The sequence below is a fragment of the Diceros bicornis genome, chromosome 36, assembly GCF_020826845.1.
Source record: "Diceros bicornis minor isolate mBicDic1 chromosome 36, mDicBic1.mat.cur, whole genome shotgun sequence".
NCBI classification, from domain to species: domain Eukaryota; kingdom Metazoa; phylum Chordata; class Mammalia; order Perissodactyla; family Rhinocerotidae; genus Diceros; species Diceros bicornis.
In genome coordinates, this window is record NC_080775.1 from 6,562,905 (window position 1) to 6,588,849 (window position 25,945).

The window sequence follows — 25,945 nt, forward strand, 5'->3', positions numbered from 1 at the left end:
GGGGATTTTCTAGGCTTTTACTATTATCTACTTTATTATTTGTTTTATTTTAAATCATATATAACAAACATTTATACTGTTATTTTTTGGTTAATTGAATTAAGATCAGAGAACATAGTCTAAATGATTTCTCTCTTTATATATTTGTTAAGACATCCTTTATATTCTACTATATGGTCAATTTTTGAAAATATTTTGTGAATACTTGAAAAGAGTGTGTATTCTGTAGTTGTTAGATACAGTATTACATATATATATTTTATATATATATATAGCCATATGTCAAACTGATTTATTTTGTAGCCTAAATTTAGAGTACTTATTATTTAAGACGTGTTAAAATTTTTCATTATGACTATTGATTTGTCCGTTATTTCTTTTTCTGTCAATTTTTGGTTTATATGCTTTGAAGCTGTTATTAAGAGCATGTAAATTTTAAATTGTTATATTTTCTGTGGAATTGAAACTTTTTATCATTTTAAAATTACTATCTCTACTAATGATTTTTGCCTTAAAGTCTTTATTACTGAATATTAACCTTACTACTTTAATGTAGTTTTCTTGGTTAATGTTTGAATGACATCTTTTTACATTCTTAGTAACTTAAAACCCTTTCAGTATTCTCACATTTTTGATATATCCCCTGTAAACATAAAATAATTGATTTTTTCTTCTATTTTTGTCTTTTAATTGGAGAATTTAGTGCATTATATTTAATGCAATAACTAATATAGTTGGGTTTAGATATATTATTTTGTGCTTTCTGTTTGTCCCCATATTCTAGGTTATCTTTTGTGTCCTTTCTGATCTTCTTTTGAACTAATGAAATGGTTTTTTTAGCATGATAATTTTATTATTCAGTAATCAACATAAAATTTTTATTACTCAAGAATCATGGTTTGCATCACTTCTTCTTCAGAACTTTTAAAAATGGAGAAATGTATCATGGCTGCCATCTCAATTACCCAATTGCAATATGCTACCCAGGTCTGGGATAAATACCTTCTAGGATCAGCGTGTGCTTTGTGACATGAGGGGTGCATATTGAGCATATGTAAGATTATAAAAAATAACTGGGATAGTTCCTTTAAAAATAGGTTCTGACTAACTGCTTATACATAATCCAATTCCTGAGTGATACATTTTTAAACAGCTTTATTGAGATATAATTCACATACCATACAATTTACCCATTTAAAGTGTACAATTCAATGGCTTTTAGTATAGTCATAGATTTCTGCAACCATCATCACAATTTTGGAACATTTTCATTATCCCAAGAAGAAACCTGTACCCAGTAGCCATCTCTTGTCAATCCCCTATCCCCTAGCCCTAGGCAACTACTAATCTACTTTCTATCTGCATAGTTTTGCCTGTTCTGGACATTTCATATAAATGGAATCATATACTATGTGTTCCTTGCACTTGGCTTTTTTCACTTAGCATATGTTTTCAAAGTTCATCCATGGTGTACCATGTATCAATACTTCATTTCTTTTTATTGCCAAATAATATTCATTGGATAGATACACCACATTTTATTTATCCATTCACTAGGTGACGGACATTTGGGTTGTTTCTACTTTTTGATTTTACAAATAATGCTGCTATGAACATTTGTTTACAAGTTTTGTGTGGACATATGTTCTCATTTCTTCCAGGTAATAAAGTGTTTTCATTGCTCCATTCTTCCCTCCTCTATTTGGAAGCTAAACACTCCATTTCTATTTTTAGCAATTATCCAAGATATTACCACGTCTAAATTTAATCAATATCTTTACCCTCTTCTTGCACAACACCCTCTTCTTGGACCTTGGAGTAACCGAATTCCATTTATCCTTCTTCTGATTTTTACGTTATATGTATTTGAGCCTGCAGGCATTGTTGCTGTTGTTGTGTTATGCAATCCATGTTGGTTTTAGATTTACCCACATATTTACCACTTTCTTTGTTTTTCATTCCTTCTCCCATTTCAGACCTTACTTTTCTTACTTCTGCCTGAAGTAAATCTTTTAGAATTTCCTTGGATTTGGAATCTTTTAGTTACCAACTCTTTTTTTTTTTCTTTTTGAGTTTTTTCTGAAGATGTCTTTATTTCACCCATGTTCTTGAAAGGTAGTCCACTGGGTATAGAATTCCATGCTGGCATTTGGCCCTCAGTCCACTGTCTTCTGGCTTTCACTGTTGCATAGGAGAAGCCGTCAGTATAAATGTCGTGCCTTTTAAGGTCATGTCTGTCTGGCTGCTTTGCAATTTTTGTCTTTGTCTTTGGTTTCTTTAGTTTTACCATAAGGTTCCTTAATGGAGTTTCTTTTCATTTGTCCTGCTTTGGATTTTTTGGGCTTAATGATCTGTAGATTCATGGCTGTCTTAAGTTCTGGAAAGGTCTTGGCCCTTATCTTTTTGAATATTGCTTTCTTCCCATTTTCTCTTTACTCTCCTTTTTAGTGTATCTTATAGATCTCTTAACATATATTTTCAGTCTCTTTGTATCTCTGTGCTACATTCTGGTTAATTTCTCCAACTATCTTCCTCTTCATTCACTGTCCTCCTTTGGCTTTACCTAATCTTCTTTTAAAGTCATGCACTGAGGTTCCAATTTCACTTATTGTATTTTTTCATTTCTAGAAATTCTATTAAGTTCTTTTTCAAATCTCCTATATCAAGTTTTTTTTTTATTTATTTTTTTTTTTTTTTTGTAATTGACAATTCCTGAAGATAGTTTCCATCTTGTCTTTTATTTCTTTAGACATAGTATCTGAAGTGTTTTCTAATATGATTATTCCACTAAACAAAATCTTTGCAGGTCTGTCTCTTCTGTCAGTTATTTCTTCTGATTCTTACCAATGGTGACTTTTTTCCTTGTGTGCTTGTTTTTGGCTCTGAGCTTCTGATTTTCCTTGAAACATTATTTGAGGGAAGTCTTTGAGGTCTGGGATGAAAGTGTATTTGCATTTATGTCTGCAAGGCACCTAGGGGTGTTATCTGTTTAAGTAACTCATTAAAGTTTTATTTTTCAGACCATCCAAGCGATGTGAATTTTGGTTGCCTATTGGTCTTAAGGCCAGCTGTGGTTATAGCTTCTGAGAGACAGTCCCTCCTGATGTCCTGCTCTGTCCGACGCCAAGGAAAATCACCTTGTAGTCTCCTGGGTGTTGAGGGGCTGGAGTGGGTTTCCCTTTACTCTGTAAGTATAACCTTTTGGGAGCTGAGCTGTATACAAAAGGGTCTTCTATTAAACTATCTTGGATTGGGCCCTGGGCATTGATTCCTCACCCTTGTGCCCACTGAGCCCACAAAAATTGAATTTCCCTGTTTGGCAAGTACCTTTAATGTAAAAGGAGTTTCTGGCCTCCACTTACCTCTCTGATTTCCTCAGGATTTGGCCCAGTAATTCTTTACTATCTTATTCATCAATGTTTTCAAGATGTTCTTTTGTACTTTAGTCAGCATTTTTTGTTTTACTTAATGATCGAAGTGGTCCAAATAACTTATCACATCATGTTACTGGAGATGGGACTCCATTTGTTTATTTTTAAATTTGTTTTGGATGTGTCTCTTGAAAATGGTGAGAGTCTCTGTCTTTCGATGGGAAAATGTAATGTATTCACATTTATTGTGAATATAATATGTTTGGGTTTATTCTTCCTTTAGTTTATGTTTTCTATTGACTATGCTTTCTTTTTTCCTTTCTTACTTTCCTCCTATTTGATATATAGATTGAATTTTCTTTGCACCACAATTTGGAAGTTGTAAGACATTTTTCAGTAGTTCCAGCGGTTACCCTTAAATTTTTAATATGTATATTTAATTATATATGTTAATTTATATATATATTATTTTAATATTATATATATTAGTCTTTTAGAAATATATTCCCCCCAAAACACGGACACACACACACGCACACACACACACATGCACACAAACACATTTTCAATCTTCCCTTTTTAATCTGCAACCTTAGCCCCATTGCTTCCAAAATTGATAATATCCGGAACTTTAGTGCCAAAGTGTTATTAAAGAAAATTTTTTACACTAGCCATCAAAAATTATTTAGGCATAAATATAAATTGTACTGGCTTCTTTGCACACTACTGTTTTCTGTGTCCTACTTCTTTCTTATTGGATTCATTAGTTGTGTTGCTGGGATTATTCATGCAAGTAATTCTTTCAATTGTGTGGGTGGTACAGTTGATAAGTTCTTGCATATCCAAAAATGTGTTCACTTTGCCTTCACACTTAAATAATAATTTGTTGGAATACAGGATTTTAGGTCCCAAATCATATTTCTTTAAACTTTGAAGATATTTGTCCTTTTCCTTATTTCCAATGAAAAATATTACACTAATCTGATTCTTTGTTCCTTGTAAATAGTCTATTTTTCTTTCTGAGAGCATTTATGACTTTTCTCTTTATTTCTTACAATACGAAAATTTCATGATGTGTCTATATTTAATCTTTTTTGAATCACTTTTCTCCCTTTGAAGTCGTCTTCTGTTTGCTTTATTTACTCTCTTTCCTTGGGTGCTAATTCTTCCCCCTGTAGGAGTTTGATATCTCTCTTACTGTGAAGGGTTTCCCTAAATCTTTTAACAGTTGTGGTATTGTCTTTTATCCCTGTTTTGTTTTAGACCTCTGTTTCCCAGCCTGTGCTATTATCTACAGCCTGTATCTAGTAACAAAGGTGGAGGGCTGGAACGTACTGCCAATCAGAGTGGCTTGTATCTGTCTTCTGGTTTAGTGTTCCCCATTCTTCATAGAATATTCAGCTTCCTGAGGCACTGCTTTGTTTCTCCAACTCCTGGGTCCCCACTCACTGCTTTAGCCTATGAGCAAGCATACTACACAAGCAAAGGAGGGGGAAGAGGCTAACTGGCTCAACTGCTCCAAATGTACCTCCCTATTCAATCATTCCAACCAATCGCCTAAACTTCTGCATCTTTTATCTGTTGATTCTGCATGGGGAGTTCCCTTAATCACAGTGTTCTTCAGCAGTTTTCTTCTGAACTTATTATGAGTTATATTTGTCTCTCCAAATTTGATCTTCATAAAGCTAATCCTGCTTGTCTCTACCTGACAATAATTCCCCATATTTTTAGGGTTCTGGTAGTGCTATATAATAAAGAGAATGGATAAGCTAGTTCCATTTTATAAAATTAGATTTGTATTTATTTCTAGTTGTATCAAACTTCTCCCATTGGCCCTTGATATTTTTAGTTTGAAACAACATAAGGAAAAATCAGGTGATTTGAGCATCTCATTTCAGGTCCACTGACATACTCTGTATTTTTCATTAATTTTTTAAATTCTCAATCTCACTTAGAGCTATGATTAACTTAGGTTTGCAAAGGAAGTAGAAGAAAATCAGACAAATCTCTTTAGTAATATAAGAAATGCATCTTATTTTTTTAGTAATTTCTTTTTTCCTTGAAAAACTAAGTCTTAAAGGAAAAAAATTTCCTCAAGTAATAATAATTGCGATTTCAAGTCTAGAGAAGTCTTCTGGTGTGATGGTTAGTTTTTTATGAGTCAACTTGGCTAGCCCATAGTGCTCAGTTATTCAATCAAACACTAATCTAGGTATTGCTGTGAAGGTATTTTGTAGATGTGGTTAACACTGACAATCAGTTGACTTTAAGTAAAGATTACCCTAGATATTGTGGGTGGGACTCACTTTATCAGCTGAAAGGCCTTAAGAGCAAAACAGCAGCTTCACCTTCAACTCCTACCCAAGAGTTTCCAGTCTGCCCTACCAGTTTCAGACTTTTCAGCACCCACAATCACATAAACCAATTCCCTGAAATAAATCTTTGTATATATATATATATATATACACAAATATATATATTTGTATATATATATATATATATATATATACAAATATACTATTCCACTACCTCATATATATATCAATATATAAACAAATCTCCATATATATATGTGTATATATATATATAATATGTGTATCTATATTATTGATTCTGTGTCTGTGGTAGAACCCTCACTGACACATGGGATGGCTGTCCCTAGGTCTTGAAAGAGACTGAAAAAACATGCCAGTATATAAGTGTGATGTTTACACTTAGGATTTCCTTTCTTTTCAAAGTTCCTTTCTTAAGTGCTTTTTAATATAGGCCAGTCAATTCACTGGATAAGTAATGAAAAAAAGAAAACCTTCTAAGCAAGGAATTCTTATTATGAAAAAAAAAAAAATTCAGCTCTGAGAAATAATTCTGATTGATGTTCTGACATTTCTGAAGTTATCTTTGCTAATTCTCTGTTGGGAGCCAGGACCCACCATAACCAAAGTCACTTTCCATTGTTACTCCCAACCCCACAATACCCACATCCCTCCCTTTTCCTCTCCCATCCTCCTCTCCCATTACTAACATGATTCAGTATTTTAAAGCTTCAGTGGCCTCTTCATAAGATAGTCTAAGCATAAATGAAATTAGTATCAATCTACTTCTAACTAATAGTGCTTTTCTGGACACATATTTTTCTTCTCAAGTTTTATTCTCCTTCTTAAACCCTACAGCTAACACTCTAGTTTCTAATTTTTCTATTTTTCTCATTGCAATATCTGAAAGCAAACCAATATAGTAAATAGATGATTAATAGCTAGATAGATAGATGCAAAAAAAATGAAACAACTTCCCCTCCCCCCATACACACACACAATAGATATGGAACAACAAACCTGATTTCAAATATTCTGCCCCATTGTGCCTATAAATACTCTTCTGCTTGTCAGATAAGATTATTGAAAGTTTCTTCATAAAATAAGTTTACCATAAGAGTAAGCTTCCCATTGGTAGCTTAAGAAATCATAGCTTCAATATCTTTAAGGCATTCTTCTATTTCTGATTTTTCTGCAAAACATGAGTCTGAGGGCTTGATGAAAGAACAGAAGTATCTATGACACTGAGTGGTAAACCAGATGGTTGGAAGTGGCAGAAAAAAAAGAACACAGAGCTGGCAAGAGGAAATGTGCATTTACAGCATTTTTTTCTCTAAAATCTGAGTTACATACATCTGGTACATAGCAGTGTGACCTTACTGGTTGCTAACACCAGCATAATATATATCACTGGTAAGCCGTTTTACAAACATAGAGTTTGACTTATTTAGATAATGTAAGAGAATAGATTTTAAAATTACTGGTTTACATATTAATTTATATTAGTATACTGGTTGTCAAATATATTTAATATCAACCTGCATACTGATTGGTGTCATTGTATATGACTGATGATTTTGAAGATAATCTTTGAGGAAGACCCCCCCCAAACAGAATAGTTGTAAATCTATGATTGAAGAAATCTGGGTAACATATAAGTACAAACAAGATAACAGGATGGGCCAGCCACAGTTATCTTGAACACAGAACAGCCCGGGTTCGGTTCCCAGGTGCAGACCTACACCACTCATCTGTCAGTGGCCATGCTGTGGCAGTGGCTCACATACAAAAGAGGAAGATTGGCAGCAGATGTTAGCTCAGAGTTAATCTTCCTCAGCAAAAAAAAAAAAAAGGTGACAGGAATATCTTCTTAGGGATGGAGATCTAAATCTGCGTCTTCTTTTATGTATATATACGTATATATGAGAGCTGAAATCTAATCAATTTCCTCAAATCCTGTCCTGAAGAATACGGTAATGGAGGGATACAGTTCACATGAAGCTGGGAAAAAGAGGATTCAGGGAACATTTATCATGTATTTGCTACTGTCCCAGGCAGAGTAAGACATTGCATTTGGGGGCAGGGCATTCAGACACCAGAAAGTTTATCTCTTGTAGGATCAACACACTTCCCCAGACTTTTCCATGTCCTGAACAACCACCCCTCAAAATGGTCCACATTCCTTTGCTCTGCTTCTATGGTACCCAGCAACTTTCTGATTAAAATTTGTCTTCTATTCATTGTTCCCTAGTATCTAGCACAGGGCCTGGCATATTATAGTAGGAATTCAATAAATGTGAATAATTGAACAAGATAATAAGATCCCAAGTGTCTGAAAATTAGAAAAGGGTGCTCTGTGTGAAAGAAGACATGAGTGGAGCCATATTAAAATAGAGCTGGAGCAGCCATTTCAGAGGAATTACCTTGCATGTCTTGTTTGCTTTATCTTCCAAACTGGACCAAACCACTAACATTCCAAGAAGTCAGTAAGGACAAGAATATCCTGTTTGTAAGGACTGACAAAACTGCACTTTGCTGATGACCAAATTGCTAACCAATTACTGAAGTATAAGTCTAGCCTTTTGCCTGATAACTGAATCTCAAGCCAATCTATGAAATACAAACCTAGCCTTATCTTATCTAGCACCAATGAACTCTGCCTTAATACAATTTATCTCATCTTCCTCCCTTTTCTCCCATAAGAACCCTGAGCCTGTCTCCTGTGACTGGAGCACATTTGAGTTTCTACTCGAATCTGTGTCTCCCGAATTGCAATTCTTGAAACCCCAAATAAACTTTTTGCTTCTCTTGCAGTTTATGCCTCTCATTTGTTGACATCTGCATAAAACAACAGTATTCTGATCAAAGGAAAGAAATCCCTCTCCACCGAGAATCCCCACACCAACTTCCTGGATTATCTGTCACTGTGGTAATTGATTATTACAAGTTCCCAAAGGACTGACTACCTCTAATTACACCATCAAAACCAGTTTCAGGGCCTGCAGAGCTAAGGGAAGTCTCTAACTTCTGCAGATCTCACCAAAATATTAGGTTGACACCATGAAATTGCTGTTTCTGTGGGTGAAAATATTAAATGTTGGCAATTTCATATGCTTCAAACTAAATACGTGCATCCTATGAAGCTGTGTCTGGGTGGAGACTAACCCCCCACATGACATTACTGCATTATTTTACTCTAACTGCTACAAAGCAGTCCTTTCTTCTTTATTTTTTGGGAGGGGTAGGATAAGGTAGAATAGAGGTACTTCTTAACTAAGGGGATGTTACTCTCTAACTCCTTACCCCTTTTAAAACTAAAACGTTTTTTCCCTTGTATTATAAAAGTAATGCAAATTCAGTACCTCACTATTAAAAATATATGTATATATATAAAATACAAGAAAGTAAAGAAAATTTTTTAAATACCTGAAGTTTGACCACCTAGAGACATTTTTTTTATTGATGTTTTAATAGTTTTTAACATTGTGAAATTTTGGGTTGTACATTTTTGTTTGTCCATCACCATATATATATCTCCCTTCACCCCTTGTGCCCACCCCCCACCCCCATTGCCCCTGGTAACCACAATGCAGTTTTCTCTCTCCGGGTGTTGGTTTATATTCCACATATGAGTGAGATCATACAGTGTTTGTCTTTCTCCTTCTGGCTTACTTCACTTAACATAATACCTTCCAGGCACATCCATGTTGTTGCAAATGGGACGATTTTGTCTTTTTTTATGGCTGAGTAGTATTCCATTGTATGTATACACCACATTTTCTTGATCCAATCGTCAGTTGAGGGACACTTAGGTTGCTTGACTTCTTGGCTATGGTGAATAATGCTGCAATGAACATAGGCGTGCATAAGCCTCTTTGGATTGTTGATTTCAGGTTCGTTGGATAGATTCCTAGAAGTGGGAGGGCTGGATCATATGGCATCTCTATTTTTAATTCTTTGAGGAATCTCCATACCATTTTCCATAGAGACTGCACCAGTTTGCATTCCCACCAGCTGTGTATGAGGGTTCCTGTCTCTCCACATCCTCTCCAACATTTGTTGGTTTTTCTCTTGGTGATTATAGCCATGCTAACGGGCGTGAGGTGATATCTTAGTGTTGTTTTGATTTGCATTTCCCTGATGATTAGTGATGTTGAACATCTTTTCATGTGCCTGTTGGCCATCTGTATATCTTCTTTGGAGAAGTGTCTGTTCATTTCCTCTGCCCATTTTTTGATTGGGTGGTTTTTTTTGTTGTTGTTCAGTTGTGTGAGTTCTTTATATATTATGGAGATCAACACTTTGTCAGATGTATGTTTTGCAAATATTCTCTCCCAGCTGGTGGGTTGTCTGTTCATCTTGATTCTGGTTTGTTTGTCTTGTAGAATCTCTTTAATCTGATAAAGTCCCACTTGTTTATTTTTTCTTTAGTTTCCCTAGTCTGGGTAGGCATGTCATCCGAAAAGATTCCTTTATGACCAATGTCAAATAGTGTGTTGCCTATATTTTCTTCTATGAGTTTTATAGTTTCAGGCACCTAGAGACATTTTAATACATTTCATCTTTTTTCTCTGTTAAATATTTTGTAATTCATAACTCTGAATATACCTCTATAGTCCATGATTTTATTTAAAAATTACAATATGCTATTCTATTACATAGTTAATTTTTATTATCTGAAAACATTCTTTCCAGTGGATCAACCATAATTAACTATTTCTCTATCATTTTTTATCTAGATTATCTTTACTTTTTCTGATATTATAAACAACATCATTAATAGCTTCATGTTGTAGGGGAGACAAAACTTTACTTTGACCCTCTTAGGGTCTCCGGCAGGTCATAAGAATGAAAATGACAGAAACCAGATTAACAGGAGAAAAGCATACAGATTTTCACATATACATGACAGCCCCCAAAGAAGCGGCAAAACCAAAGTGCTTATATACTAGGTGGAATGAAGACAGGCAATTAGAAAAATGGAAAAGTAAATAAAATATATGGGGAGACCAAAAGAAGATAAGAATTGTTTTAGTAAGGTCTGCTTGTGCAGAATTCTCTCTGCCTTGACTCCCCACCTGTGGTAAGAACTTTCTTTCCTCCTGGTACAGGGAGGGCATCTTTCACATGGGAGTTTCATCCCTTGCTCTCAGGAAGCACAGGGGAGGTCAGAGCGCCCTTCTTGCACCTGCTGTTTTTCAAGTGCCTGTAGCTCAAAATAATCCTCGTGCCAAAGTGGCATATTCTGCCACTCCTCAATGTAAATATAATTTTATTTCTTAGGATAGATTCCCAGAAATGGAATCATAGTGTCAAAGGAGAGATTATTTTTAAAGCCTTTGACACATAAAAAGCAATATTTAAAATCAAAGAATGTGCTCATTTAACAACTGTCTTTTTATTTGAGAAGGTCCTTTATTTGATGTTGTTACTTCGGCTGCCTTTTTAATAATCAGAGGATGAAGGCACTTTCACTTTCTTTTGCTAAGGAGAGACTGTCTCTTTGGAACTGGGAGACAGGAGGGCTCACAATTAGATACCACTGGTTTCCTACAGACAGCCTTAAGAACACATTTCCACTCCCTTTGGTAAACGGGGATTTATCTCACGTGAATAATTTAGCGTATATGTGGCTAATAACCAAACCTCATTATAAGTCATTACTTTCAGCCTCTCTTCTCACCAAATGCTGAGAAAGATCTAAAATGCTTCCAATTTCATTGGCCTATGGTGAAAGTCCTAATAAACAATGCAGTAGGCAGCAGGCTTTGGGGATTTAGGAATGGAGCCAGAATTCAGTCCAAGGCCACTCACTTATCTGCATGGCTGGCCGCTCTGACCACCCTCCCTTTCCTGCCTCCACTTAAGCGCCTGGAAGGCGTGGAGGTGGAGAGGGGCGGGACTCACGTTTCCTAGCAACCGTCCCCTGTCCCCTGATTGGCTGATCTCCTGCGGCCGCCATTTTCAAACCCCGGAAGATGGCGGCGGCGGCGGCGACTTCGTGACAGAAACTGCTCTTTGGGCAGAAGTGGTCGGGCGCCGTGCCGGTCCCCGCGGGCCTCCCGGGCACCCGGCCACCTCCCCACCCCTCCGCGCCATGGAGCCCGAGCTGGCGGCCCCAAAGCAGCCCCGGCCGCGGAGGCGAAGCCGCCGGGCCTCCGGGCTCAGCGCGGACGGCGCCGCGGGGCCTTCGGCCGACAACCCCAGGCCGGAGCTGGACGGCAGGTGAGCGCGGGGGTCGGCAGCGACTGGGGACCCGGGCGTCCGGTCCGAGGCCCGGGCCGGGGGGTAATGGGAGAGGGGGGTGAGGGGAGCGGGGAGGGGCGGGCTGCTCACCCTCCTCCTCCGGCCCTTCCTCAGGCGGGGCGCGGGCTCCTCCTCCTTCCTACCCACCCCCTTCTTTTAGGCGGGCGGCACGGGCTGGTCACTCACCTCCTCCTCCGGACCTTCTTCAGGCGGGGCGCCGGAAGATCACCCTCCCCCCCCTCCTCCGGACCCTCGGGCGGGGGCGCGGGGAGGTCACCCTCCCCCCCCGACCCTCCTCGGGCGGGGGCGCGGGGAGGTCACCCTCCCCCCCCCTCCTCCGGTCCCTCCTCGGGCGGGGGCGCGGGGAGGTCACCCTCTCCCCCCAATCCAGACCTTCCTCGGGCGGGGGCGCGGGGAGGTCACCCTCCCCCCCTCCTCCCGACCCTCCTCGGGCGGGGGCGCGGGGAGGTCACCTTCCCCCCTCCTCCTCCGGACCTTCCTCGGGCGGGGGCGCGGGGAGGTCACCCTCCCCCCGATCCAGACCTTCCTCGGGCGGGGGCGCGGCGAGGTCACCCTCTCCTCTTCCGGACCTTCCTCGGGCGGGGGCGCGGGGAGGTCACCCTCCCCCCTTCTCCGGACCTTCCTCAGGCGGGGGCACGGCGAGGTCACCCTCTCCTCCTCCGGACCTTCCTCGGGCGGGGGCGCGGGGAGGTCACCCTCCCCCCTTCTCCGGACCTTCCTCAGGCGGGGGCACGGCGAGGTCACCCTCTCTCCCTCCTCCAGACCTTCCTGAGGCGCGGGTGCGGGGAGGTCACCCTCTCCCCTGATCCAGAACTTCCTCAGGTGGGTGCGCGGGGAGGTCACCCTTCCCCCTCCTGCAGACCTTTCTCGAGACGGTGGGGGGGGTCACTCTCCCCCCCCCGACCTTCCTCAGAAGGGGAGTCGGGCTGCTCCCCCTCCTTCTCCTCAGACCCTTTCTTGGGGGGCGCGACGCGGGGTCGCCAGTGGAGGTTGGTTATCCACACCCAGTGGGCTCCGGGCTGGAATGTGAGCGTTCCTAAATGCAAATGACAACACAGAAACTGTGCTGGAGCCTGCGGGGCTAGGGGAGAGGAATTGTCACCGCAGCCACGATAACTTCAGACGCCAAACTTTTAGCCTAAAAGCGAGCGTTAAAATGAACTGTTTTTCCGAGGCCAGAATCCTTTTCGAGAACTGGCCAAGTCGCTGAACAGAGCACAGTTCACGCCTCTAGCCTCCTGGGTGAAGAGATCGAAGAGGACAGTCACTGACTTTTTAACTATTGACACATTTCCCGTTCTGTCTCCCGTGACAGTAAAGGATGGACACTAGATGAGGGTTTCAGAAGGTTGTGTCTGGAGGAGGAGCGCTGTAAGAGGAAGTACTGAAGACGTTGCTTTCCCATCACAGTATTGGAGGTGGTAGGTTCCAATGACTGGTTGTTGGACCTTGCATCTCCAAGGCTGTCTTCATCTGTAAAGTGGGCCTTATAATAGTTTCCACTTCCTCTAAGTTGTTGTGAAATTCAGTGAGATAATACATGTAAGGTGTATACCTAGTAGCTGTACACAGAGAGTTCTCAATAAATGTTAAACTGTTATTTGTTGGTTTTTGTAAGAATATTTCCACCTCTGCTTTATCTTTTCAAAAGTCCCTGTGGTCCATTTCACATTATTGCTTTAGATAAACTACAGTCCCTTACACAATTTACTTTGCAGTCATGGCTGGATGTGCTGATCCCTTTTTGAGAGAGAGATAGGAAAACACCTTACTTTCATCAACAAGGCATTTATAAACCCATTGTGAGTTACTCTGCTTAGGGTAATCCTTGCCTGAATATACCTTCATGAAGCCTTTATACAGACTACAGCCTAAATTTAAGAGGTAGATGGAAGAGCAGAGAGAAAGAAGTCTTCATTTCTGAGATTGAGAAGCAGGAGAACCAGGAAAGACTAGTTAAGAGAAAATGAAAACAGAATTTCAAAAACGTCAGACAAAGGCAGTGTTAAATTCATTCTACATTCATTCAGTAATGCTATTGAGCACCTGCCTAGTGCCAGGCATTGTTGTAGATACTGGGAATTCTGGTGAACAAGGGAAGATGAAGTCCCTGTTCTCATGCAGCTTAAATTCTGGTTGAGGGAAAAAATAATAATCAAGTGAATATATAAAATAGCAGGTGGTCATGCTGTGAATAGAAGTAAGGCATGGTAAGGGGGACAGAAGTAAGGAGAGAGTGATGTTGCTATTTTAGGAAAAATCACAAGGAAAAGCCTCTCTGATGATAATGATGACATTTGAGCAGAGATCTGAAGAAATTAAGGAACTAAGCTGTGTAAATATTTGGAGAGAGGGGCAGCAAGTGCAAAGGCTTTGAAGTAGAATCCTATTTGATGTGTTTAAGGAACTGCAAAGAATCCAAGATGACTGGAGTGGAATAAAATAAAAGGGAGAATGGTAGAAGATGAAGTCAGAAATGGCTGGGGCCAGATCATGTAGTACCTGGTAGACCGCTGAAAGGACTTTAAGTTTGAATGAGTGAGTTGAGAAGCAAGAAGAAATGATGTGATCTATATTTTTAAAGGATCAATCTGTTATGTGGCAAGGATAGAATCAGGGAGACCAATTAGGAGATTATTGCAATTGAGACATCGTATGAGAGTGGTAGATGTGGTGGAAAATATTCATATTTGGGATGTATTGAAAGTAGAGCTGATAGGATTTGCATATGGATTAAGTGTGGAGTTAAGAGAAAAAGAGGAATGAAGGATGACCTCAAGAGTTTGGCCTGGGCACTAGAAGAATAGGTCTCCATGTTCTCAGAAAGGGAAGACTAGGGGAGAAGTTTGCTTTGGGATGTATTAATGAGACTCATATTAACAAGTTCATTGCAACAATTTTTCTTTTTTCTTTTTTCTATTTCTTTAAACCTTTTATTGAAATATAACACTCGAATAAAAGAGTGTGTGAATCACAAGTGTTTAGCTCAGTGAAATTTCATGACGTGAACTCACCTGTGTAACCAAATACAAATTTGGGAGTTGTCAGCGAATAGACTTGAAATCACAGTTCTGAGAAGTCATCTAGATAGTATAAATAAAGAGGAGTTTGAGGACTGAGCCCTGAGGCACTCCCAACATTTAAATTTTAAGGCAGAATACTGAGGATGCTCAGAAGGAACAGCTGGTGAAGAAAAGAACCAAGTGAGAACAGTATCCAGGAGGCCAAATGAAGAAAGAATTTCAAAAAAGAGGACATGGTAAGCAATGTCAAGTGTTACTGATGAGTAAAGGAGTGGAAAGTTTAAGATAGATAAGGAATGAAAAGACCATTACATCTGGTAATGAGAAAAGCATATTTATTTTAGGTAGTGTGTATAGAATAGTTAAAATATTGAATTAGAGTGTTTACAGTGGGTTGAGAGGAGAATAAGGTATGATTTATTCAGAAAATATGCGAATGCCAGACACTAGGAATATGGAGATGGAAAATACTGTCCTTACTCTACAAGAGCTTATAATCCTACAGGAAAGAAAGATAAGTTAATAATTATAATAGTGTGTGATAAAAGTTACTATAGAGGTATACACAGGATGGCATAATGCAAGTAATCTTGACTAGAGACAACAGGAAATAATTCTTTGTTGTAATCCCTGAGTTTTGGAGGACCTACGTAGAGAGTAGGTGTAAATGGGTGATTTCATGTAGCGGAGAAGCATGTTTCAAGGCCCTGAGGCAAATGAGCATGATGGATTCTAGGTATCATAACTAGTTAGTTCACTGTGGCTAGATGCTAGTTGTGTAGAGGAGGGGACTAAGATAGGGATAGAGAGGAAGTAGTGATGAGAGATTATACTGAAGAAGTAAGGGCCACATCATGAAGCGGCCCTGTATGCCATGACAGAGTTTGGGTTTATCTTTGAGGCAATGGGGAAATACTGAAAGACAACCAAATGACATGATCATGATTGCATTCTGGAAGGTCCCTCTGTCTTCCATGAGAAAAACAGATCCTTTTGGGGGGTCATGGCACTCTTTAAATCTTATGAAAACTATTCCTGAAAAAAATGCTTTTATACATAAAATTTTAGGAGATTTGTGGACCCTTGCAGCCCAACTATAGATACCAAATTAAAAATCCCAAATGTAGTTGATGAATTGGTGAGAAGTCAGTCTGCAGTAGCCTAGATGAAAAATGATGAGTGTTTGAATCTGATACCTAGCAATGGGATTGGAGAACAAGAAACATTGAGTGTGGATTACACTTTCAAGAAGTTTCACTGTAACAGCAAAGCAAGAAAGAATAATAGAGGGGGGTGACACAGGTTTGTAGGGTAAATTTGTGTCACAAGAAGGGATAAACTTGATATGCTGGAGGGAATAAGCAAGTAGAAGGAGAGGTTGAAGAGACAGGAGAGAAGAATGATGATTAAACAAGCTTCCAAAAAGGCAGAAAAGGATGGGATCCAAATTAAGGATAGAGAATTTAGCTAAGCTAAGAGCTATGGATGGTATAGTTTTAGGTAAGTTTGGGCAATGGTGTAGGTTGTAAGCAGGAATTTGAGGGCTTTCCCGCCAGTCTTCTGTTTTTTGTGTGAGGTTGGAAATGATGTGTGCTGAGAAAAGGGTGGCAACATAGGCAGCATGAGGAGAGTAATGGACTTAGAAGAACCTTGGAGGGAAAACAGGAAATGAAGTAACAAATCTATCTTCCGTTTTCCAGAAAGGTTGTAAGATTATCTACAAGAATGCATAAAATATGACAAGATAGTAACAATTAATAATAGGGCAAGAAACAACAATTTAAGCATGACATCAAATCCAGAAATCGTAAGGAAAATGATTGATGTATATGACTGTAAATATTAAAACTTTTTGTAGACAAGCTCACTGTACACTAATTTGAAAGACAAAAAACAACATACAAGAAAATTAAAATATCATTGTCTTTTTTTTTAAGTGTTCACATACCATACAGTTTACCCTTTTAAAGTGTACAATTCAGTGTTTTTCTGTATATTCACAGATATGTGTAACCATCACCACAGTCAATTTTAGAACATTTTCTTCACCTCAGAAAGAAACCCCACACCCTTTAGATATCATCCCCCTCCCCAACTCCCTTGCCCCTCTTGACTCCAAGCAGTAATCCACTTTCTGTCTCTCTGAATTTCCCTGTTCTGGACATTTCATGTGAATGGAATCATATGTGGCCATTTTTGATGGCCGTATGTGGTGGTCCATCCTTTGCCCATTTTTAAATTGATTTGTCTTTTTTATTGTTGAGTTATAAGAGTTCTTTATTCTGGATACAAGTCCCTTACTAGATGTATGATTTTCCCATTCTGTGGGTTGTCTTTTCACTTTCCTGATGTTCTTTGAAGCACAAAAGTTTTTAATTTTGATAAAGTCCAATTTATCTATATTTGTTGCTTTTTCTTTTAGTGTCACATCTAAGAGTCCATTGCCAAATCTAAGGTCATGATGGTTTACCCATGTTTCTTTCTAAGAGTTTTATAGTTTTAGCTCTTACATTTAGGTCTTTGATCTGAGTTAATTTTTATATATGTTGTAAGGTGAGGGTCCAGCTTCTTTTTCCTGTGGCTATCCAGTTGTCCTGGCACCATTTGTTGAAAAGACTGTCCTTTCCCCATTGAGTGGTCTTGGCACTCTTTAAACTGGTTGACCATACATATTTTAGTTTATTTTTGGACTTTCAGTTCTATTCCCTTGATGTATATGTATATCTTTGTGCCCCTACCACAGTGCATTGATTACTCTTGCTTTGTAGTAAGTTTTGAAATTGAGATATATGAGTCCTCCTACTTTGTTCCTCATCTTAGGGAGAAAGCATCCAGTCTTTCACCATTAACTATCATATCAGCTGTAATTTTTGTAGGTGCCCTTTATCAGGTTGAGGAAGTTCCCTTCTATTCCTAGTTTTTTTAGTGATTTTATTGTGAAAAGGTGTTGGATCTTGTCAAATGCTTCCCCCCTCCCCTTTGGTTATTGAAATGATTGTGTGATTGTTATTTTTTATTCTATTGATATAATGCATTACATTATATTTTAGGTATTAAAACAACTTTGCCTTACTGATATAAATCCCAATTAGTCATGGTATATAATCCTTTGTATATATTGCTGGATTCAGTTTGCTAGTATTTTATTGAGCATTTTTGCATCCATGTGATATCTAACCTCTTAATCTTAAATTCGTGTGCCTGATGCACAGTGAGCCAATCACAAACACCAGTGCTTGGACATAGAGAAAGATTTATTCTAATTGGCCAAAATGAGAAGGCAGAGGATAGGTTCTCTCAAATCCGCCTTAATGAAAGAAGAAAGTAGGGGGTCTTTATAGTGCTAAAGGGCTTGAGAGGAGGAGTTTTGGAGAAACAAAGGGGAAATCCATGTTTCTTTCACTCCAGTAAGCCCTTGGGCAGCCAGAATTCTGGACATCAGTGAGAGCTGGGGGCTGGTTATCTGATGGTCATAACTTCCTTAAAGGCATTCTTTTTCTTCTGCAAAACAAGCTCATAAATCCTTGTGACCCTTGAGTCATCCCTCAGGTTAAACAAGAAAACAGCAAATTAACAAGATTAAGTTGTTTTCATCTGTCCTTGTGTTGGTAACAGGGTCAAATGGTAACCATTGTTCTTATTGAATATTTACAGTAACTCAGCTTCACCTATTCGCAAGAGGTAGTGGTCTGTAGTTTTCTTCTGATGTCTTCATGTGGTTTTAGTATTGGGGTAATACCAATCTCATAAAATTAATTGGATGGTGTTCCCTACTCTTGCATTTTTTGGAAGAGTTGATGAAGAATTGGTATTAGTTCTTCTTTAAATGTTTAGTAAGATTCAGGGGTAAAGCCATCTTGGCCTGGGTTTTTCTTTGTGGGCAGTTTTTTTGATTACTAATTCACTCTTCGTTTGTTATAGATCTGTTTGTTCTCAAGTCAGTTTCAGTAGTTTGTGTCTTTTTTAGAATTTGTTAATTTCATCTAGGTTATTTCATTTGTTGGCATATGATTATTCATAGTATTCCTTTATAATCCTTTTTACTTTGGTAAAGTCAATAATAATGTCCCCCTCTTATTTCTGATTATAGTAATTTGAGTATTCTTTCTTTTTATGTTGGTCAGTCTATCGAAAGACTGTCAGTCTTGATCTTCTGGCTTCACTGATTTTTCTGTACTGTTTCTATTCTCTATTTCATTAATTTCTACTTTACCTTTTATTATTTCCATCCTTCTGCTTGCTTTAGGTTTACTTTGCCCTTCTTTTTCCAGTGTCTTAAGATGCAAGTTTGTTACTTTTTTTTTTTTGTAGTTTGGCCTGCTATGTGTTTCAATGGTTGTTTGAAATCTTTTTCTTTCTTAATATAGGCAGTTATAGCTATAAATTTACCTCTAAGCTCTGCTTTAGCTATATCCTGTAAGTTTTGATATTTTGTGTTTTCATTATCATTAATGTCAAATTATTTTCTGATTTCCTTTTTTTTTTTTTTTTTTGGTGAAGAAGATCAGCCTTGAGCTAACATCCATGCCAATCCTCCTCTTTTTGCTGAGGAAGACCAGCTCTGAGCTAACATCTATTGCCAATCCTCCTCCTTTTTTTCCCCAAAGCCCTAGTAGATAGTTGTATGTCATAGTTGCACATCCTTCTAGTTGCTATATGTGGGACGCGGCCTCAGCATGACTGGAGAAGCGGCACGTCGGTGTGCGCCCAGGATCCAAACCCGGGCCACCAGTAGCGGAGCACGCGCACTTAACCGCTAAGCCACGGGGCCGGCCCTCTGATTTCCTTTAGATTTCTGCTTTGACCCATTGATTATTTACGAGCATGTTGTTTAGTTTCCACATATTTATGAGTTTCCTAATTTTTTTCTGTATTTCATTCCATTATGGTTGCAGAACATATTTTGTATTATTTATATCCTTTTAAATATGTTAAGGTTTGTTTTATGTGCTGGAATATGGTCTATCAAGGAGAATGTTCCATGTACACTTGGAAAGAATTTATACTCTGTTGTTGGATATAGTGTTCTATAGATGTGTTTTTATAGGGTTGTTCAGGTCTTGTATTTTCTTGTTGATCTTCTGTCTAGCTATTCTGCCATTATTGAAAAGGGGATATTAAAGCTGTTATTGTTGAATTGTCTATTTTTCCCTTCATTTCTGTCAGTTTTTGTTTCATGTATTTTGTTTTGTTATTAGGTGCATATATGTTTGTTTGTTATATCTTTCTGATGGATTGATCTTTTTATCATTATAAAATGTCCCTGTTTATCTTTGATAACATTTTTTTTGTTTTAAAGTCAGTTTTGTCTGATATTAATATAGCCACTCTAGCTTTCTTGTGCTTTGCTGTTTGCATGATTTATTTCTCTATCCTTTTACTTTCAAGACTTTTGTATCTTTGAAGCTAATGTATGTCTCCTATAGACAGCATATAGCTGGATCATGTTTCTTGTTTTAATCTATTCTAACAATCTCTATCTTTTTATTGGGTTGTTTACTGCACTCATATTTAATGTCATTTATTGACGTGGTTTTATTTATGTCTGTTATTTTACCTTTTGTTTTATATATGTCTTTTGTTTCTCTATTCCTCCTTTGTTGCTTGCTTTTACATTAAGTGAATGTTTTCTAATTTATAGAATTTTAATTTCTTTTTTTTCACTTCAACTGATTTTATTGGTGCTTTTTTTTTTTCCTTTGGATTCACATTATCGTCTTGGCTCACTTGCTTTTAGCCTGAAGTACTTCCTTTAGTACTTCTTGTAAGACAGGTCTACTAGCAGCACATTTTCTCAGTTCTTATTTATCTGGGAAACTATTTCACCTTCATATTTGAAAGATAGTTTTGCTGGATTTAGAATTCTTGGCTGATAGTGTTTTTCTTTGAGCAGTTTGAAAATGTTATCCCACTGCTTTCTCGTTTCCGTTGTTTCTGCTGATAAGTCAGCCATTAGTCTTGTTGGGATTCCTGTGTAAGTAGAAAGTCATGTTTCTCTTGCTGCTTTTAAGATTTCCTCTTATCTTTGACCATTTTTACTGTGAAATGTCTGAGATCTCTTTGACTTTATCGTGCAGTTCATTGTGCTTTCTGGATGTGTAGGTTATCGTTTTTCAGTGAATTTTAGAAGTTTTCAGCCATTGTTTCTTGGAATTTGTTTTTTTTTTCCTTTTTCACCTCTCCTTTTAGTACTCCCGTTACATGTATGTTGGAGGGAAATCTGGCAGATAAAAAAAAATTTTAACAATGCATATATTTAAACCAAACAATTCTCCTTATAGAAGTTTATCTTCAAAAAGTAATTGCTCGAGCATATGTGGGTGGTTGTACAAGAAATATATCACAACACTTTTTTTTGTTTGTTTGTTTTGTGTGGAGATGGGCCCTGAGCTAACATCTGCCAATCCTCCTCTTTTTGCTGAGGAAGAGTGGCCCTGGGCTAACATCCATGCCCATCTTCCTTCACTTTATATGGCACACTGCCACAGCATGGCTTGCCAAGCAGTGCATTGGTGCACGCCCGGGATCCGAACCGGTGAACCCCGGGCCACTGCAGTGGAGCGTGAGCACTGAACCGCTTGTGCCACCGGGCTGGCCCCCTGTCACAACACATTTTTATAGTAGACGGTTTAGAAAAATAGTGGGAGGACATTCAAGTCCATGGTACTTTTATACAGTGAAATATCATAACTATAATAGTTTTTAAAATCTTTTTCCATAATTCAGATGGAGTTGATTTGGTATATTATGTAAGGTATATTTGGGTTTTGATTTATTTATTTATTTTTTTTTTTTAAAGAAAGCCTTTTTTTTTCTTTTTTTTTTTTTTAAGAAAACTTGCGTTTTCTTTCTTTCTTTTTTTTTTTCTGGGAAGAATTCACCAAGCTAACATCTGTTGCCAGTCTTCCTATCTCTTCCTATCTTTTTTTTTTTTTCCTCCTCAAAGCCCCAGTACATAGTTGTATATTCTAGTTGTAAGTCCTTCTCGTTCTTCTATGTGAGCCACCAGCACAGCACGGCTACTAACAGACAAGTGGTGTGGTGCTATGCTCAGTAACTGAACCTAGGCCGCCAAAGAGGGGCACACTGAAGTTTAACCACTAGGCCGTGAAGGCTGGCTCGCTCTCTCTTTTTTTTTTTTTTTTTTGGTACCTTTCCTCTGTGCACCTGTGTAGGTTTTCTCCATCATTAATATCACCACCAACCTCATGTGAAAAGCTTTTAATTCTTGGGAAGATGTCCTGCTCACAGTGATGGATACAGGTTTTCAAAAATTCTAATTTTCATTTGAAAGCTCAGATTTTATCTTTGGCAGCGATACTTCATTGTAGAATAAATGTCTGCAAAATACCCAAGTCCAAATAATGATAATTTCTCTGTTAGTCTTTGTCTCAAATAAAAATATTGCTCTACGAAAATGAACAGCTAATGCAGTTGACAAGTAGATTGGTTGCACAACTGCTTTTCCTCATGAAAACCTTATTTCACTGCTCATGTTTCCTTATTCAGAAAGGATCTTCCCTGGCAATTTGTGTCTTTAAATTGTTACTTTTGATACATTTACACATACTACCTACTTCTCATTCCTTTGAAGTTAATGAGTTTTGTCTCCAGCTGCTTTTAAAGAGTTAGGGAAGAGAGGATATGACCCAGTGTACAAATGGAGGGTTTAGCCTTAGATAATACAGCTTATCGGTTATAACAAGAGAGGAGGGAAAGTTTATGGTATGTTGGTAGATTGGACAGTGTCAGTATGTGGGATATAGTATAATGAGATGCAAAGTCGTAAGCTGAAAGTGAGGTAGGTGTGGGGAGGGAGTATTGAAAGAGTAAATAGAGAAAGATTTTAAATAGTTATTTCGTAGGGTAGGAGAGGAAATGACAAGGGAAATGTAATAGCATTGCTGGGCAGAACTGAAGACTCTTGAAATTTGTAGTCAGGAATTTAAAGTGAAGCTAGTCAGCGTACTATTGATGAGCGGACCCTCATCAATAGATAGATACGTACAGGAATAGTCATACTACATCTACAAAATATGAGTATCAGGCAGCTGCTTCAAATCTAAAACTAGAATAAGTAGTGCCAGAATTAGGAGTAAGAGTCCTAGGATATGTTCAACCTGTTCTGCCACCAGCTTCAACTATTAAAAATGCAAGTAGAAATGTGTATTCTCATGCTACTGTTTATGGGGCCTGCCCTTTAATCAGTTTGACCCACGTGGTTGGAGCTCATTTCCAGCCACACCCATTGCTAGTTAATCCTGGCCATCAAAGCAAGAAACGGGCTAGACTAGAGGGATGAGCTAGGAAATAGAAATGACTAGGATATGTAGAACCTAGAAGAGATGAATTACTGTTTTAAATCTTGTCTACGCAAAATAATCAATAACCATTCTGTAGATAAGAGAGATAGGGAGAGTTTTACTTGAGCCAGGGTGAGGATTATAACCCAGGAAGGCAGTTTCCACAAAGGAAGAAAGCTTTCTGGAGAAGCATGGTTTTCAGTACAGTTTTGTACCTTTTTAGAACAAAGAACATACATTAAACACACCCAGGATACATATTCATCAAAGTTTCAAAGAGGTGTTCAATTGCAAATTAGCAGGTCAGCATGACCCTGATGTCCAGGAAAGGGAACTTATCTTTAAGAGTACTAATACAGGCATTACCTATGGGGCGTTACCAATACTGGCATCACAGGAGGGGAAGTATGCATTCTTATCTTAAGAGAGTACATTCTTTACTTCAATGGTTAAAGCAGATGTACAATGTATGTTTGATTGGCCATAAGTTTCAGCCTTCTTTAGTACAAGCCGAATCAGTTTTGAACCAGAATAGCTACCCCCTATTCCTTAATACGTGCGAGTCTCTTGTCATTTCCCCCTTTTGATCAATAATCTTTTGATAACAAGCATTAATGATCAAGATAGCGTCCCTCAGTGCCAGGGTGGTTGCTGCCTGCCCTGGGTCCATCATGTCCCTTGGTGCTAGGCTTTTATTTCATTGATTTGCCCAGCTATCCACATTGGGTAGAAATAGACATAGTGGACAAGCATAGAGGTATATATTGACAGGGGAAGCATTTCATAGGTTATGTAATTTGTCAATTATTCTTAGATTATCACACAAATATGGTACTGTGCTTTTATATGACTTATGATTACACTGTTTATAACAGTGGTAGTAAATTTAACATTTGAAATGATTGTTTAGAAGAATGAGTTGTAGGTATAGTCTTTATCAGGAAAAGAAATTCCTCCAGAGTTATCATCACTCTAGCCTGCATTCCAGTCTTAGAACAAAGGGTTTAAATGAGATATAAGGTTGGAAATACAGGCCTGGTCCAGAATCTTGGGACAGCTGTCTACAACAGATGCCATTTTCTCATCCTGGTTTGGAGGTATTTGTCTTGGACAGTCAAAGTCAGGTATCAGAAACGAGTTGAAATCCACTCAGGCAAAGGGGCCTTTTTAAGTGAGAAACTTGAATCTATAAGTCTGTGCCCTTTAATTTTGTGGCACATGGATTGGTTAAAAGTACCTGTTATGATTCTTTCCAAGAGGCTGCAGAGTCTTTTATTTGATGCCTCTTCCAAAAAACAAATTCTCTAGGTTGTAGTCCATGATCCTTAAGGTCTTTGTCTCCTGGGGTCTCTGTGAAAGGAATCAGCTACCAACCTTTCATTTCTTGTAAGCACCTCAGTGAGACCCTGAGAACAATGTAATATATCTCTGTTAAGAAAGCTGGTTCATACATTCCTTCATCTAATTACATAGGCCATCCTGTTATTCTTTCGAAAGGAGACAGCCAATGTTTACCAAAAGGTGTAGATCTAAGATTGAGAAGTACTAGCAGAAGAGCTTTTGGCCATGAGAGATTAAATGCTTCTGACAGTTTTGCCAGTTGAGTTTTGATAGTGCCATTAGTTCTTGCCATTAATCCTGAGGACTCAGGATAATAAACCCTGTGAAAGTGCTGCATTATTGGCCAAATGTCACAGGTAGATTTAATTACTTGTCTGTTGAAATGAGTTCCCCAGTCACTGTGTAACTCAGTAGGAATTCTCCTGACAAGAATTATCCTTTCCAATAATAATTTACCTACTGCTAAAGCTGTTGCTCTTCCACAAGGAAAGGCTTCAACCCAATGTGAGAACACACAGATCATTACTAAGATATAATTATATCCTCGAGATGGTGGCATTTGAACAAAGTTCAACTACCATACCTCAAAGGGTCCCTTAGGAAAGGGAAAGTGACCTTGCAACCCATGAAGTGTTTTCCCAGGATTATATTTAGGACATATAGTATAATGAGCATATGCTTTATGAGCTGCTATGGGAGAAAGTTTCCAAAAATATTGTTTTCCTCATAAAATCATCTTTTCAGGTACCTAATGGGTTAATTGAAGTATATGCTGGAGCAGTGGCAATTGTGCTCCAATAGATACTATGGTTTTTTATCAGGCCCAAACCACATCTGTGTGTGGTGTCAAAAATTCCCTCTTTTCGTTGCCATATTTGTTTCTCTTCTTCCTTGGCAATTTCTTGAGCCTGTAGAAGGAAATCTTTCACTGTGTTATCAGGGCTAACAGAGAACAGTGGGCATTCTTGAGGCTGGACAGGATATCCAGCCCAGTAATGTCCCTGCTCGTCCTTTAAGTAAGACTCATCTGTAACTAAATAGGATAATAAAATGCAGTCATGGTTGTTTTCCTCCTGTGGTGCTGGAAGAAAGGTGGCAGAGTTAAGATAATGACTAGAATTACAAGTGATAACATTATACCAGAACATATTAGAAATTTTTTCAAAAGTTTCATATGATTTCTAGAACACATTAATAACATATACACATGCAAGGATATTTATAAGGGAGGCTTAGCATCACTTATTTGACAATGCTTCCCGTGTAATTTAACGTACCAAACAAGCCTAATTAGTTTAGTGTCTCTATAGGAAGAGACATATAGGAAG

The 25,945-nt window shown here is 38.3% G+C and overlaps 1 protein-coding gene across 1 annotated transcript in view; it reads left to right on the plus strand.

Moving 5' to 3' along the window:
• Positions 1–11,665: 11,665 nt before the first annotated feature.
• Positions 11,666–25,945, plus strand: part of NET1 (neuroepithelial cell transforming 1) — a 73,406-nt gene continuing 59,126 nt past the window's right edge. The window contains exon 1 of the mRNA XM_058532354.1: positions 11,666–11,908. Coding sequence (XP_058388337.1) covers positions 11,781–11,908 — 128 coding nt within the window. The 5' untranslated portion in view covers positions 11,666–11,780. The remainder of the gene's footprint in view (positions 11,909–25,945) is intronic.